At 40.1% G+C, this 17,255-nt stretch overlaps 1 protein-coding gene across 27 annotated transcripts in view; it reads left to right on the top strand.

Annotated features, from left to right (window-relative positions):
• MTA3 (metastasis associated 1 family member 3) overlaps positions 1-17,255 on the top strand; it is a 222,182-nt gene that overhangs the window by 185,820 nt on the left and 19,107 nt on the right. For 15 of the 27 annotated variants that reach the window (XR_011386669.2, XM_089326485.1, XM_070069204.2 and 12 more), the window contains 5 exons: positions 668-726; positions 4,495-4,619; positions 7,948-8,099; positions 8,925-9,147; positions 16,908-16,994. Coding sequence is in view for 25 of the 27 variants with exons in the window: in XM_089326485.1 (XP_089182611.1) it covers positions 668-726; positions 4,495-4,619; positions 7,948-8,099; positions 8,925-9,147; positions 16,908-16,994 (646 nt within the window). In the remaining 2 variants the exon portion in view is untranslated. Of the gene's footprint in view, positions 1-667; positions 727-1,375; positions 1,449-4,494; positions 4,620-7,947; positions 8,100-8,924; positions 9,279-16,907; positions 16,995-17,255 lie in introns of those variants that run through there. The other 12 variants (XR_011386670.2, XM_070069203.2, XM_070069199.2 and 9 more) reach the window with 4 other exon arrangements.

Raw genomic sequence — 17,255 nt, 5'->3', positions numbered from 1 at the left:
AAGACAGCCTTATATTGTAGTTTGTGTTACTTTTGGACATTAACTGTGTTTTGCATTTGCTATTGCATTGCTCAGTGTCTGGATTTTATTATATAATCTCCTTCCCATTCCTTTTCCTGCGTTTAGTTCCTAATTGATACCAGTAAAAACTTAAATGAGTTCAGCCAAGATTTAAAGTTTACTGTAAATCTCCCAACATTTGAGAGTAGATGCTTATTTAATTCTGCTTAGAATAACTGCAAGCTCTTTTCTCCTACTTGGATTTTGGGAAATAATCATCTCTGAATATTCTTCTAAAAGTGAAGATTATATGTTATTTTCCTCCCAGAAAGGCAAGTAAGAAATAAAATAAAAGTTAAATTTGAAAAGTAAAAATGTTACTTTAAAAGTCCTGCTTATTCACTACTGGAGGAATGAGGAATTGAGGTGTTCATTGTGCTATTTTTAAAATCTGTGTCTAAAATGTTAATACTTCAGTTCTGTCTCAGAACTCAGTGACTTTTCTTACTGCAGTTGAAGAATATGCATATGAAAGAAAGCTTTTCTTGAAATAGCAATTTTTGAATTATGCCTTAATGTTTCTTTTCTTGTGTATTTTTAAAGACAATGAAGTGTTAATAATTATTTGGCATTACATATAAAACATTTTATCCATCTTTTGAAATAGAAACGTCTAAAAGCAGCAGAAGCTGAGAGTAAGCTGAAACAAGTGTATATCCCAACTTAGTAAGTAACAGAAATCTTAAAATATTTGTCATGATCTTCATAAAGCATGTCATTTTGTTCAGTGTCAGTCAAATTTGAATTTCTTTGTGTTCGTCATTTCTTCTATAAAGTATGTGACTTATTTTGTATTACATTACTACAAAGATGTTTTTAGACAAAGGAGCAAGGGAGAGAAACCCCAGATAAACTAACGCAAGAACCACAGGGAGAATGCCACAAACTGTACTTCTATTCAAAGCTACAGGGAAAGTATCAGAAAACTAATCTATGAAAGTCTATATCATTTGAAGCAATGTGTTTAAGAAATCCAATGCTTTTGAAACCTTGCAGGGGTGGGAAGTCTTTTTCAACCAAGGGCCATTTGGATATTTGTAACAATATTCCAGAGCCATACAAAATGATAACTTGAAAACTGGCCTGCTACAGATATATTGAATTTTGAGTCTTGCCTGCAGTTGCCTTGGCAGGGCCAGACCAAATGATTTTGCTGGCTTTATGCAGCCCTCAGGCTGGAATTTCCCCCCTCCTGAATGACAGAGTGGGTTTTGTTTGGATATCATGTATTGCCCTTATGAGGTTTGTTGTTGACATGATTGAGGATTTTACATTGTTTTCTTTATTCTAATACTATAAATTTTGATAATTTCAGGTGTCTGGCATTCTTTTATTATCCTGTGGGTTTCGAAACCATTGTCATATCACAATAAACACCAGTTTCCATATTTTGTGTCTTAAATGAATTATGCTCAATTGAGGTCTTCAGGATTTGAACATTCATTATTCAAAAACATTAGTTTATTGAATACCATGAATATATTGCTATAGTGAGATTAAAATGAAATTTATTACAAGTTTCCATGTGCTTCTCCAAGATTTCCCATTCTTTGAGCTAAGTACAGTTTTTTATACCTAACCATTTGTTTGCTGTCTTTCATTGTTTGCTGTTTTTGTGGACAGGAGACCTCACTGGCAATGAATTGTGATTTTCATATTAATCTTTTACATCATATAAATAACTGTTGTTTAATTTTTGAAGTATGTAATTTACAGAGTCCACCATTTGTATTTAGAACTGTAATGTTCCACCTGCAGAGTAATTTCTGATTTATTAAGAGCAACCTCTCCAGAAATAATGTTGCAACTTAGGTGTATTAGATTTTTCAAAAGCAAAAAGTCCAGCTTTCTTATACCTCACAGTGCTTGCACCACCAAAGGAAAAGTACACTTAACCAGGTTTAACCAGGTAATGCAGATCATTGTTCCTAGTCTGTTTTGAATTGACTTGGCAGTCTTGCTCCAGTCAGGGGCCTGCAAGCTATAGTCTGCAGACCAAATCTGACCTATTGCATGTTTTTGTAAGTAAAGTTCTATTGAAACACAGACATGGTCGTTCATTTATGTATTCTCTAACTCTGCTTTTATGCCACAATGGCAGAATTCAGTGCTTTTGACAGAAAACCTGAAATATTTACTATCTGCCCCTTACAGAAGAAGTTTTCCAAGCAAATGGTTTTGGGCATCAGGAATGGAAGAGTACTTCAGAAAGTGTATGGAAAATGGAATTAAAAGATGAGTTTATTTTTGTGCAAAAAATTTGAAGTTTATGCAGTTTTTAATAATGCATATTTTCCATGAACTTTTTAAAAATTAATTCATTTGAAAGGCAGAATTAGAGAGAGAATGAGAGACTCACAGAGAGAGGTCTTCCATCTGTTGGTTCACTCCCCAAGTTTCTGTAAGGACCAGGTCAAAGTCAGGAGCCAGGAGCTTCATTGGGTCTCCCTTGTAGGTGCAGTGGTACAAGTACTTGGGCCATCTTCCACTGCTTTCCTAGGTACATTAGCAGGGAATTGGATCAGAAGTGAGGCAGCCAGGACTTGAGGGTAGCTTCATCTGCTATACCCCAGTGCTGCCTTCCTCCCTCCCCCGCCCCCACCCCCTTCCCCTTGAATGTTTTAAGGACTTTGCATATGTGTCAGTGATCATCAGGAGGATAAACCAGAGAGATGAAGTGTATGAAGTTCTCAAGGGAACCAGCAGAATAGGATCTGGTGTACAGATGAGAGGGGGTTTGGGCACTAGATAAAATAAAAGGTGATTTCTTACGATACATCCTTAAAAAGCATTTTTATATTTGTTTCACAAATTGCCCCAGTGAGACTGTTTGTCCTCTAGAACTAACCTGTGGGTCCTTGGTTTTACAGAGCATCTTCAGTGATGCACGTGTTCATACGCAGCATTGGTACACACTCCTTTTGTGATTATTAGCATCACTGCTTTATTCAGTCCAGTAGCATTCTAAAAAATTGGTATTTGCAGTCATTCTTTTTTTTTCAGGCAATTCAATTGCAAATTTGCATGAGCTGGTTTTTTTGTTTTTTTTAATATTTATTTATTTGAAAGTCCGAGTTACACAGAGGCGAGGCAGAGAGAGAGAGAGGTCTTCCATCTGATGGTTCACTCCCCAATTGGCCGCAACGGCTGGAGCTGTGCCGATCCGAAGCCAGGAGCCAAGAGCTTCTTCCAGGTCTCCCACATGGCTGCAGGGGCCCAAGGACTTGGGCCATCTTCTACTGCTTTCCCAGGCCTTAGCAGAGAGCTGGATGGGAAGTGGAGCAGCCAGGTCTCGAACTGGCGCCCATATGGGATGCTGGCGCTTCAGGCTAGGGTGTTAACCCGCTGTGCCACAGTGCCGGACCCTTCATGAGCTGCTTTCAACACATATATTTAGCTTAAATGTCAGAAGTTTTCTCATTTCTGGGAATTCATAAGAGTGGACGTTTGGCCTAGTGATTAATACTCCAGTTAGGACACTCGCATCTCATGTTTGAGCTTGAGTCCTGGCTCTTCTCCCTATTTCAGCTTCCTGCTGATGCAGAGGCTGAGAGGCAGCAGGTGGATGGCTCTAGTAGTTGAATATTTGACACCCATGTCCAAGACCTGGTTTGGGATCCCGATCCTGACTTCAGCCTGTCCTATCCTTGGCCATTACAAGCATTTGAGAAGTGAAGCATAGATGGGAACGCTCTCACTCTCTGTTTCTCTATAAAGAAGTAGATAGGTAGGTAGGTAGGTAGGTAGGTAGACTTGTTCTCTGGGAAGTTTGCCTGTAGGCTTCTGATAGCTGTCTCTTTTTCCTCCTAAAAATATTTTTTTTAAAATGGTTTTTCTATTTTCAAGTACAATGTACTCTTCCTCATAAAAATTCAAACATAATAGAAATAATTATCCTGAGCATTCAGAAGCTCCTGGAATCCTAACTTAGCTCTGGAGATAAGCACCACTGGACGGTGCAGTGTCTCTGTTGCACCCGTCACTTTTGTGCAGGTCCCTGGAGGGCAAGCGTGTAGACTCAGCAGCTCTCACACGAGCAGCAGGAATGGGACAGTGATAACAACAATGTTACCTTTAATCTAGGATTAATTTTGATCCAAAAAATTTGTTTTTCTCAGGAGAATTTATTCTAAGTGATGAAACTTAATAATGTGTCATTCAAAAGCATCACAGGATGTTCTAAGGAAGCTATGTTGGTTGGAGAAGAGATATGGCCACATTTACTTTGTGAATATCAGCCATAAGAGATTCAGCTTTGTTTTGTCAAGATGAGTGCTTTAGATCCATTTTATTTAACACCTTGTGTTAACACGAGGGTTTTTATCCTTCAGATGTTTTGGAGTTTATGTTAATGATGAATCAGTAATGAGATGTAAAGTTTTTTGCCTTGTTTAAAAAATCATTTTTATTACCTCACTGCACGTTTCATGGAAGCAGCAAACCAAATCCCAACCAAATATCCACCAGCAATGGCAAGCCCGGGCCTGTGAATGGAGCAGTGGGGACTACATTCCAGCCCCAGAATCCTCTCTTAGGGCGAGCCTGTGAGAGCTGCTTTGGTAAGTGTTTCCCCCCAGGGTGTCCTTTCTTTTGGTGACTGTAGGTGGGGCAGGAGCTTGCAGTCTGTGGTGCGCAGAGAGCATCGAGCAGATGCCTTTCCTTACCTTCTGCCTGGATGTAGGGCAGTCACTGAGTGCTTGCTAGGTGCACAGCCCAGCTAGGCCTCAAGGTTCCTGTGATTGCTTCTCCGGGCCCCCTCGTCTGTTGAGCTTCTGATGGCAGTATCTGCCAGCCTTTGTTCAGAGTTGTACTGGCTTCACCCAAATCATGGTTCGTGATACATACCAGATCCCCTCTGGGGCTTCTCGGTTTACTTGGGAAAATGAAAGGCAACAGCTGAATCTGAAGGGGAATACCTGTGTGGACAAACTGCTATGTGTAACCCTCAGATCCAGTCCCTCCAGGCACTATGTTGGGAGACATTGTTTTGTGATAGTTACTTCTGGCCCCAAGGCCCTGCGGTATTTATGCTGGCACAGATAGTATGATGTTATATTATGCTGCTTGCCTGGGTGTTAAGTGGGCTTGGACAGAATACTACATATTTGGTAGTTGATACAACTTTATACATTTATTTAATATCTTAAGCAACAGTATAATCTCTTGATGGGGACATTGGTGACATTATAATTTCTTTTTCTTTCTAATCATGGTGGCTGGGGTAAGAAAGGAAAGGAAATGAATGTTATTGAATGTTCACTTGGTGAAGCTGGGGAGTCTGAGCAGCTCTCTGGGGGGGTAGAAGTAGCCTACTGCCTTAAAGATGGAAGCATGAGGGACATTTGTGACCCCGCCGCATACTCTGCTTTAGAGAAGGCAGTGACAGCCAAGTCGTGTAATCAGTCATCTCTCAGATCCCAAGCAAAATGTGAACCAGACAGATTGCTGGCTTCCTAGGTAGGAATGGCACATGTAGGGATGGTCTGCACTGTAGGGACAAGGAGGGAAGCAATCTGTGGACAGCTAGAGTCTTTTGGTCAAAACTTTACATAGATAGCAATGTCAGCATCTTGGACTTGAGAATGCTCAGATTTTGAAGTTCATGTATATTTAAATGAAATAAAAAGAATTCTGGCAAATGATAGTGACTTAATCTTTTATTTTTTATTATTATTATTATTATTTTATTTGACAGGTAGAGTTATAGACAGAGAGAGAGAGAGAGAGAGAGAGAGAAAGGTCTTCCTTCTGTTGGTTCACAACCCAAATGGCCGCTACGGCCGGCACTGCACCAATCCGAAGCCAGGAGCCAGGTGCTTCTTCCTGGTGTCCCAAGTGGGTGCAGGGGCCCAAGCACTTGGGCCATCCTCCACTGCCCTCTTGGACCACAGCAGAGAGCTGGACTGGATAGGAGCAACCAAGACTAGAACCCGAAACCCATATGGGATGCCGGTGCCACAGGTGGGGGATTAGCCAAGTGAGCCATGGTGCCGGCCCCTGTTTGTTTGTTTATTAAAGATTTATTTATTTATTTGAAAGTTAGAGTTACACAGAAAGAGAGCTTTTCCACCCAATGGTTCAATCCCCAAATGGCCACAACGGCTGGAGCTGCGCTGATCCAAAGCCAGGGGCCATCCTCCACTGCCTTCCCGGGCCACAGCAGAGAGCTGGACTGGAAGAGGAGCAACTGGGACAGAATCCAGCACCCCAACCAGGACTAGAACTCTGGGTACCAGCGCCGTAGGCAGAGGATTAGCCTAGTGAGCCGCGGCGCCGTCCTGCAGTTGGCATCTTAATATACACAGTTTGAGTATTGTGATCTGAAGAAGATGACTTATTACAGATCAGAAAAGAATGTGCCAAGGCAGATTTATAGCACTAGAATCATTTTCCTGCTCCTCTTCGACCTAATGTTGAAACATCAATGTTTTCTGTCTTAAACTTCATATCCATCCTGGATATACAAGTTTCTTAAATGTTAACATGGCATAATTTAAATTGCAAGATAAAATTTACACAGACTTGCAGTGTTGTTCAGCCATGTGATAAGTCAATATGTTTGGGTCTTAAACTCATGTTGTGTGTACTCATTTGATACAGATTTATAGTTTTGAACAAGAATCTGTTTTTAGAAGGAGAAATCATAACATAAGGATTTTATCTATTGATTAAAATAAAGGGTTGGAAAACAGAGACCTGTTTCTGTTAGGTTCCTAACCTTCTCAGTGGGGCCTTTCTGAGTACCTTAAATAAACCCAAGCATGGTTTATGAACCGTAGGCTTATAAACTGTGACTTAGGTTTTAAGCACTAGTAATAAACACATTATCTTTCTGAGAACTTATTCCAGAAATGTACACCAAAAAATATTTGAATTAGTGAAGTAAAAAACTCCCTCAGAAGCACAATGCAAAATATAGGATCCCTCACCTAATAGTCTCTCTCTCTCTCTCTCTCTCTCTCTAAGATTTATTTTATTTATTTGAAAGACAGAGTTACAGAGAGAGGTTGAGACAGAGAGGGCTTCTACCCACTGGTTCACTCCCCTATTGGCTGTAACGGCCGGAGCTGCGCCGATCCAAACCCAGGAGCAGGAACTTCTTCTGGAGCTCCCACGTGGGTGCAGGGGCCCAAGGATTTGGGCCATCTTCTGCTGCTTTCCCAGGGCACAGCAGAGAGCTGGAATAGAAGTGGAGCAGCTGGGACTAGAGCCGGTGTCCGTATGGGATGCCGGTGCTTCAGGCCAGGGTGTTAACCCGCTGCACCACAGCGCCAGCAGCCTTTTTTTTTTTTTTTTTTTTAAGATTGATTTATTTATTTATTTGAAAGGCAGAGTTAAAGAGAGGCAAAAGCAGAGAGAGAGAGAGAGAGAGAGAGAGAGAGGGAGAGAGGTCTTTCACCTGCTGGTTCACTCCCCAAATGGCTGCAATGGCTAGAGCTAGGCTGGTCCGAAGCCAGGAGCCTGAATATTCCACATGGGTGCAGGGGCCCAAGGACTTGGGCCATCTTCTGCCGCTTTCCCAGGCGCATTCATAGGGAGCTGGATTGGAAGTGGAGCAGTCATGACTTGAACCGGTGTCCATATGGGATGCTGATACTTAGATACTGTACATACCCACTATGCCACAGCAGCGGCCCCTAATAGCCTCTCTTAATATGCGCCACAAGTGCTTGATTTATAATAAGGATAAATGATTTAATGAAAGATACATGTGTATGTGTTGTACTTTCATACTTGGCTTATAAGTTAGGGGAAGAAAAATAATCCTATAAACTGAAAATGGCTTTGGGATGTTTTTGAAATATTTGATTATATTTACACTGATGTTACAAATTACATGGCATCCTTTTTTTTTTTTTTTTCCTCTTATTTTTCTCTCATCTGTAGCTACACAGTCTCACCAGTGGTATTCTTGGGGCCCACCTAACATGCAGTGTAGATTGTGTGCAACTTGTTGGCTTTATTGGAAAAAATATGGAGGCCTGAAAATGCCCACCCAGTCAGAAGAAGAGAAGCTATCTCCCAGCCCAACCTCAGAGGTACACGAGCAGCAGTGGGTTCTAGTGTTGAAAATGTCATGCTTTTCAGTGATCAGATCATTCCCTGGAAGCAGAAATAAAATACAGGATAATGTCATAATGAGCAAAGCTGTTTTCATAACTGAACATAGCACTACTATATTCAGGGTGGGTGTGGAAAGAAGAGCAGGAAAAAATAATTTTCTCCCCAGGGATTCAAAATAATGGTCTTGGGAGATTACTCAGACAAAAGAATACTGTATGTGGGAGGTGTCAACACAACCAGAGAGTTTACAAATTAAATGTTTATTTTAACTGCTTTTGAAAACAGTGTGTAATCTTTAGATACTATTAAGCATGTCTTATTACATAAAGTAATAAATGTAAATTAAGCATTTTCTTCCTCCCTGGTCTATTGTGGAGGGACAATAAGAAATGGACTCAGTTTATCAACAATAGTTGATGCATGATTTTATAAAATCCTTCTGGATTGAAGATGTTAAGCCTGTGTCTACCAGAGGGCACCTGTTGTTGTCCAATGCTCACAGAGTCTCAGCACTCCTTGATATTAAAAAACAAAACTAAGCAAGCCTCGCTCCCTTGGCAACATGTGATTTTGGTTTGTTGCACAAAAGTACAGAATTGTACCCCCAACCCCATTCCCTTCTCTGCTCCCCACCTCCTTCCCCAGTGTGCACACTTTCCAATTCTGTCTCATAGGGGTGGAATAGTAAGTTACAGAAACTGTGGCGGGAGCTTTGAAAATTGTGCTGTTTTTAGAGCATGATGTAAACAGTAATGTCTTTGCCGAGCTCTGCTAACGTTTGTTGGTTTCTGACTTGGCAGGACCCCCGCGTCAGAAGTCACATGTCCCGCCAGGCCACACAGGGCATGCCAGTCCGGAACACTGGCAGTCCCAAGTCCGCAGTGAAGACGCGCCAAGCTTTCTTCCTTCATACTACGTATTTCACAAAGTTTGCACGTCAGGTCTGCAAAAACACTCTCCGGTTGCGGCAGGCAGCAAGACGGCCATTTGTTGCTATTAATTATGCTGCCATTAGGGCAGAATGTAAGACGTTTTTAAATTCTTAACCTCATGTGTTGTGCTTCCGACCATCCTCTCTTTCCCTCTCTTTCTCTGTGTTTTTCCCCCCTTTTGGTTTGTTTGTTTGCAATAAACATAAGTTCTTGTGTACAGCCTTTTATTTGGTTTTTTTTTTTTAACATTGTTTTTGTCTGCTACCATTTGTATCATGCCAACCTGGGTTGGAGGGAACATTGAAACTTGTATAAATATTTATCAGACAGTAGTATTCATCAAAAGGATGGTGGGAGGTGATCCTATCCATGGAGTTTTGTGAAGGAATTGCTTAAAGAACCCTTATGAAACACTTGAACCTATTAGGTAGTGCCACAGTAGAACCCCTAAGGATGGGTGTTATAATGAAACTGTATGAGGCAGCACAGGCCAGACTTTAAATGGATCCATTAGATTTAAATAAAATTTAGCAGTACACTAACATGATGGAAGTTCACAGTACCTCATAGCAAACATTATATTTATTAGAAGCTTTAGCAAATTACAAATTTTAAAATCATTTTGGGTGATTTTCTGAAAATACACATTGAACTCTTATAAGCAAGCATCTAAATTTGTGGTTAAGCAGTCTATTTGTGTAATTTGTTTTCCATTTCATAATCATGTATCATGCATATCACCGTATAACATTTACATGACTTATCACTCTTATTTTCAACATTTTCAGTCTTGCTTGTTTCATTTTGTTAGAACAAAGGCCATCTATACCAGTGAATTGAGTTGTTCTGTTATTAGCACATATCTGAAAAATATGTACGTACTTTGTGTGTTAGCTCTGGAGTCCCATTTCTGGCTGATATTTTAGGGCCAGGCAGCTTCTTTCCCTGAAGTGCTAGAGAGCTTGCTGTTTGGATAGACAGGAAAGTTAGACGTTCAGATGCTTTCTCTTATTTATCTGATTTTGAGTTGCCCCACTTTGATTCACAGTGGATATCCTTAGAAGGAGTGATGACTGAAAGCATTTTTGGTATTTTTTTTTCTTTTTTTCTGAAGCTAATTTTTAGTAGAACAGTCAGAAAGTAAAACAGGTAAAAGCTCAGTAATAGAAGAAAATTAGATACAAAGATATTTGAGAATTTATCCTTAGATTTAGGTTCTGTGCTAGCAGTTCTGACTGCATGGACTTACATTACCACTTTCTTACCCATTTTGAGGAACTGGGAACAAATATTTTCATCCAATTTGTTGATTTAAAACACATACATTTATATATAATTTCTTAAATAAAAATAATAATAAAGCATTTGAAAATGAATATGAATGAAATTCTTCCATTAAAATTGACCTGAGTCCGGTATCATCTTTGTTCCTATGAATGGAAAAGAAACCATCACTACTGTAACTGGCTGCTGAGGAAGCCTCTGTCTCCTGTGGTTCTTTGACGTTCACTTCCTTTGCACATTGTCTTCATTTTGACCCTTCTTCAGCAAAGTATGTTTTTCTGTCACCTCATTCTGATTTTTTCTGTTGAAAGACTGAAACATAGATCAAGATTAAATTGTGTTTTATTTCTACAAATATATAGAAAATAATAATAGAATCATTTGTAGTGAAGAGATTCAAAAAGCATATACTGTTTTATTTGGTATTGATCTTCATTGGTCATAGAGAATCTGGTTCCTAGAATAATTAATTTTACCTTAAAAGTTAAAATTAACAGTGTTTCAGTTGCCATCTACTCTTTTTTTCCAGACAAGCAACTAATTAATTCTTTTCCTAGCCTCTGAATCTCATCCTATCTTCACTCTTCTTTGATGCACACTGTTACCTGTTTGTCAGTTTCCTTAATCTTGGCTTGTTATTTTTTTTTTATTGAAGATTTATTTATTAACTTGAAAGTCAGAATTACACAGAGAGAGAAGGAGAGGCAGAGAGAGAGACAGAGGTGTTCCATCTGCTGGTTCACTTCCCAAATGGCCGCAACGGCAGGAGCTGCGCCAATCTGAAGCCAGGAGCCAGGAGCTTCTTCCTGGTCTCCCATGCGGGTACAGGGGCCCAAGCACTTGGGCCATCTTCTGCTTTCCCAGGCCACAGCAGAGAGCTTGACTGGAAGAGGAGCAGCTGGGAGTAGAACCAGTATCCATATGGGATGCTGGTGCCACACGCAGAGGATTAACCTACTGCGCCATGGTGCTGGCCCCAATCTTAGCTTGTTATGGAGATGAGGTTTTAAGGCCCTAATATCCATAGGCAGCTGTGCATTTTAGGTAGCTGGTTTTTGGTTTTGTTTTTTTCCAGATGAGCATTCCTTGGTTTTTTAGAGACAGTGTTGACACTCTACTTCCAATACTCCAGTAAAATTAAGATCGTACTTCCAAATCAGATGGAAGTCTAATTCTAAAAATATTAATAGGCCAAGAGTTGTCATTCATTAATCTTTAGAATCACACATCGTTGTGTTGGGAAAGGAGTGTCGTTTTTCTTGTGAGTACCCTGAAGTTGACCCCTTTCCATGGCTTCTGGAGTTGGCAGTGTCATGGCATCCAGCGTCACAGCCAGAGTTTATGAGTGAAGAAGTTTATGAGTTTAAGAGTGAAGAAGTGGCAAGCTAGGGAGGTGGACTCTGATGTAGCTACAGGGAGCGTCATCCCAACTACGTGTCCTTGATTTACAAAGGAAACTTTTGGATTGGGCATAGCAACACTCTTTGACCTTTATTTTCATCAACAAGTCTGTACTTAAAGACATGTAGTAAAAAGGATAATCTTGGCAAGAAATAGTGACATCTGTGGGAAGGGAAATTGGGAGGTGAGGGAGAAGGGTGATGAGATTTATCACTGTTCTTTAAAATTTTTCTGTTTGAACCGTGGGTGTATGTTTCCTGTTTAAGAAAATAACTGAAAGACTGAAGTACATAGTATGACCAATGTATGTTTAAGATGTGATAAATATATGAAAAGTATTTTTAAAACAATTTTCCCAAATGCTTATTTATTTAAATAACATGCATTTATGTGTGTTGTATGCTCATGCCAAAAATTACCAACCCCAGTGAAGTGTCCTGGCCTGTTCCACCATGTAGACAGTGCTTACTTTAAAATGGGTTGCTGGGCCAAAATGCAGAACATTGCATAAAGCCAAGTACCATGTCCTTGACAAGGCTGAGATCCCAAATAGTACAGTTCTAACGACATCAAGTTTAGACGTCTTGTCTCTTCCGCATGCTCCTCACCCCAGGAACAAAGCTGTGAGGGGATAACAGTGCTCTCCTTTCTTAATGCCACCAGACACAACCTCACAGTTTTCCAGTGAGCAGTTTTCCAGATTGTGACTGTAGATTCAGGAGTCTCAGAGACTAAGCTTAAATAAGAAGTCATATTAGCAGGATTCCATTGATAAAACTCAAGTTCATAAACACGTAGATACAGTGATAGCCTGGCACCTATAATAGACCCCTTAATTAAGGGGTCTCTGAACGAACACCATTCGCCAGCAGCAGCTGTGTTTCCCTCTGCAGAGTTGCCAGGCACTCAGCCATCTTTCTGTGTGAAGATGCTAACGCAAATTTGGTAGTATCCCAAGATCTATTTCATGAGAAATTTGTTACCTATTTTATAGTTTGGCGACTTCTCATCAAAAGTTATTAATAGTTGCATATACTTTGCTAAAATTTTAAGCTCGAAACATTAGAAGAGAACAGTTTTCGTTTATTTTGGTGTTTTTGTTTACTTTTGATAACAATTTGCTTTTGAAAGGATACTTTGAATGTATTTAAAGGTATGGAAGTGGTTACACATCTCATCACCTTTCCCGTTCCTGATTTACCGTTCTCAGAAGTCACCATCGTCATCATTGTCTTAATTATCCACAGGTAGTCTGTGTGTTTCTAGACAGGTGTACCCTTGGTTTTTGTAAAGATGTTAACATATTGTGTACCTTGTTCTGCACCATAATTTAACCTGCTCCCTATTTAATTTTTTTAGGTTATTTCAATTCTAAAAATACTGCAAAAGCATATGCAGATGTCATTTCATACTGTCTGTAAGGTTTCTTTCTGGGAGAGCTGGGTCAAGGGACATGTGTTTTGAACTTCTGCAGTCATTCCTCGGCTGTGCTCAGGAGAGCTGCGGTTTGTGCTCATGTCCACTGTGTCTGGACAATGCCCACTTCCCTAGGGCCTCGCCAGCAGTGTTGGCCATCTTTGGTAGTTTGCATTTATCATTTTGAATGAGTTAGAAGTCTTTGCATATATTTGAAAGCCGTTTGTATTTCCTTTCCTGTTAACTGTTTTTGCCTCTGGCCTGTTCCCTCTTGTATGGAAATCTTACTGACTTAGGGGAATTTTTAATGTTTTAATGAAGTTAGTTTTTTTATCTTTTAAAAAATTTTATTTGTTTGAGGGGCAGAGAGATGGAGCTCTCGTTCTCTGGTTCACCCCCCAAATGCCAGGATGTTGCTGGGAACTGGAAACTTAAGCCAGGTCTCCGGGGGTGGCAGGGGCCCAGATACTTGATCCATAACCTGCTACTTCCCAGGGTGCTCATCAGCAGGAAGCTGGAATTGAGAGTCAAGTCAGGTCTCCAGCGTAGGCACTCCTACATGGGACACCAGCATTTCAGGTGGCATCTGACCACTACACCAAATGCCCACTCCTAATGAAGTTGGCTCTTGAACTGTGATACAAATATCTCCCATGTTTTGTATTTGACTTTATGATGTATTTTCAAAGCAGGTTTGGTGTTTTTTTTTTGTTTGTTTGTTTTTGTTTTTTTTTTTTTTTTTTTGAAATATTTACTCTATCTATTTGATAGGCAGAGTTAGAGAGAGGGAGAGACAGATCGTCCATCCAGTTTTCACTCCCCAGATGGCTGCATCAGCGAAGGCTGGGACACAATGAAGCCAGGAACCTGGAACTCCATCTGGGTCTCCCATATGGTTGGTAGGGGCCCAAGTGCTTAGGCCATCTTCTGCTGCTTTCCCACATGCATTAGCACGGGGACTGCATCAGAAGTGGAGCAGTCAGGACGTGAACCAGGGTCCATGTCGGATACTGGCATTGCAGGTGATGGCTCTACTTGCTACACGACAATGCTGGCCTTGCAGAAGAACAAAAACAAAAATACAGTTTATCAAAACAGTTTCATCGTACATGGGTTTTGTGTCTTGTCTAGTTTGTTTTGTGTATGTATGTGTGTGTGTGTGTCTTGTTTAGTTCTGAAAACAAATTCTGATGGTTTTATTTTGGCAGGGATCTTGAAAACCCACGTTAAATATTTTTATGAATTTTAATTCATTGGGTACATTTTAACAGTTTTTCTATCTCGCCCTACCCCCAGTATTTCCAAAACATTGCAGAAAAACAGCTATGAGCTTAAAAAAAAAAAGTGACATTGTTTTTCCAGGTTTACCTCCTCTAGGAAGCCAAAGAAATGTGTCTTGTGCCCAGTCAGGTGACTCACTGGGATACAGATGTTTTCCCTCTCTCTTGGCAGGTTTTGATTCCCTCTGGGCCCTTCAGGCATTTCTCTGGTGGCTTTCTGAATCAGTACCTTCTTAATGCCTATCTTTCTGTTGGAGTAGCGTCAAGTGGGTGGTGGGGAGCAAGGACTGACTGACAGACCAGTGGCAGCGCAGGTCAGAGTGTTGAACACGGACCAGATCATCTGCTGCTGATGGGCCTTGCCTCTGGCAGATGTGCTCCTCCTGCTGAGTGGCTGCACTTATCCTTGTGTTGAACAGTGAGTAGGTATTTCTGAGCACCTTGCATTCCATTCTCTTTCTAGTTGAGGCTGATAGTTATTGCCACCAACTACTCTCTTTAAAAATACAGTGAGTATCAGTGAGTGGTGGGTCTTTCTCAAGAGCTCTGATCTCAGCTCAGACATGCCCAATAATGTGAATTTTCACTTGGAACATCTCATCATTAATCCTACTGATTGCATGAGAAATTAGAAGCAAAATTAGGATGGGATAACATGAGATATCTTTAAGGGGTATTATGTGGATGACCCTTTTGATGAGTTTGTTGGTTCTTGTCAAAGTGGTGGTTATTGCCGCAGGGTTGGTCATTGGAGCCATTCTGGTTCTTTCTCTTTGGGCCTTACAGACTGGAATCAAGAGCAGAGTTAACCTTATTACTAAGAATACAGCAACTGCCTTTGTCCTAGTCCTTAAGAAAATAACCAACATTATTCACTCAGGCTTTATTAATGGAGAAGAAAAAATGTTCTCTTGCCCTTATCCAAATAGAACTTGAATTTTAGCTGAAATAGTAATATTAGGAAGAAACTAGATAGCATTAACTCAGAGATCTGACAAGCGTTTGATCATTGCAGTGTTGGACTTGCTTCCTCATGTTTGTTTATATTATTTCTCCAAAAGGTGCTTACTATATTTCTGCCCCTCTCTTTGCTGTTATTCAGTAACAGGTGAAAAATATCATAACATTAGTAATTTCCCCGAAGGGAATCGGTTGAAAAGGAGGAAAAGAAATCAAGTCATTTGTAGTTGTCAGTGGTTGCATAATTAACCAGTGTTTGGGGTACATAGATTACTGTTGTTTGTGTGTTGTCTGTTTTTAATTTTTAATGCAATTTTCCCATCTTCTATCTAGTAGTTTTTAAAGAAGGAATTACCATATGAAAAAGAGGGCTAGACTTTGTGAAAAATGTTTTATTTTAAGTTATTTGAAGGTCTAAATTAAATTGTACATTTTAACACTGGTGGCACAGTGCATTCCTCTGAGGGTCAAAGGAAATTTTCTGCATGTATGTTTGGAAATGTGCTCTTGGCTTGCAAAGGGGAAAATTTTGTAGTAGAATAAACTCACAGATAGATAAAAGGCATAAGCTTAGTAGAATCATATCAGCTAAAGATACTCTGTTAAGCTTTAATCTTTAATTCCGTGAATTAAAAGAAAAAAAATTTTTTTGGTCCCTTCAGACTCTTTCTATGGTTTAACTGTTTGGGGAGAGAGGCAGCCGTGTTCTGTATCTACTCCTCCATCCAGTGATAGCTGATTAAAAGTGCTTGCATTATCTGCTTTCCCTCTGTCTGAAGTGTCTTTTTTTTTTTTTTTTTTTCTGAAGTGTCTTATAATAGACTATGAGGAGTGATGAAAATCACACTTTATGAACTAATATCCATCCTCAGAGTATCTTACTCTTCTGACTGTTGAATGAAACCCTCTGTCTGCATATGGATAACCTTAAAATCTCATTAATGCCGTCACAGTAGGAGATGAGGGATGGAGATCCAGTGTGGAAACCAAATGGCCTTTGCAGGGATCTAATGGGATTGGGTATTGCCGAGATGGGTGAAAACTTCTCAGTGGGGACTCCCTCCATGACGTCAGGGATTGCTGCGTGTGTGGCCCTTGTCAGCTGTCATTCTTATTGCCCAAGCCAGATTAATCTTATGTTACAGACTGATTCTGACTTGTAGTTTATGGATATTTTCTCACCGTAATGTAAAAATGCTGAAGCCAGTTAGGAAGCCGATCTCTGTTGCCTTTCAGATGAGTACACACAGAAAGACTACATGTGTGTGAGGTGTGTAATAGCTACACACACAATGTGCCTTTGAGGTGAGTGTCCTTCATATAAAGCCCTCATTCAGTAATTGGGAGCCTGGAGTAGGCATGATTTTCTCAAATCCAAAAGGAAATGATGCAGAAATCTGGTGGATATTTTGCATTGTTTTCCACTTGAACCTTTATATTTCTGCAGTGTGTGTGGTGTAGGTAGAAAATCCACCTCACTGGTTGTCTCCGTGTTTCTTTCTCTCCTCAGATGCAGACAGACATGCTGAACTATCTGGAAGTCCCCTGAAAAGCAAAAGCACTAGGAAACCTTTGGCATGTATCATTGGGTATTTAGGTGGGTATTTTCTAATAGAGGAAAACTCAAAAAAAACTTCTGTGTGGTATAGAAATTTGGCCATTCTAAATGGACATACCTAAACTAAATTCAGATATTTCAAAGGGTTGGGTTGAAATTGGGTACTTTTATATCTGTAGTCAGTTTGTTTTGGAAATTTTTATTTTTATTACCAATATACCTACTCACACAGTTCTGGAGATATGATTACTTTTTCAAGAAAAATCATTGAGTAAAATATGTACTCACAGAAATAAATTC

This window comes from Oryctolagus cuniculus, chromosome 2 (assembly GCF_051225735.1).
Source record: "Oryctolagus cuniculus isolate XC-2025 breed Fujian yellow rabbit chromosome 2, ASM5122573v1, whole genome shotgun sequence".
Classification (NCBI taxonomy): Eukaryota; Metazoa; Chordata; class Mammalia; order Lagomorpha; family Leporidae; genus Oryctolagus; species Oryctolagus cuniculus.
Note: the sequence above shows the minus strand (reverse complement) of the source record. Positions and strands in the feature narration are given on the sequence as shown.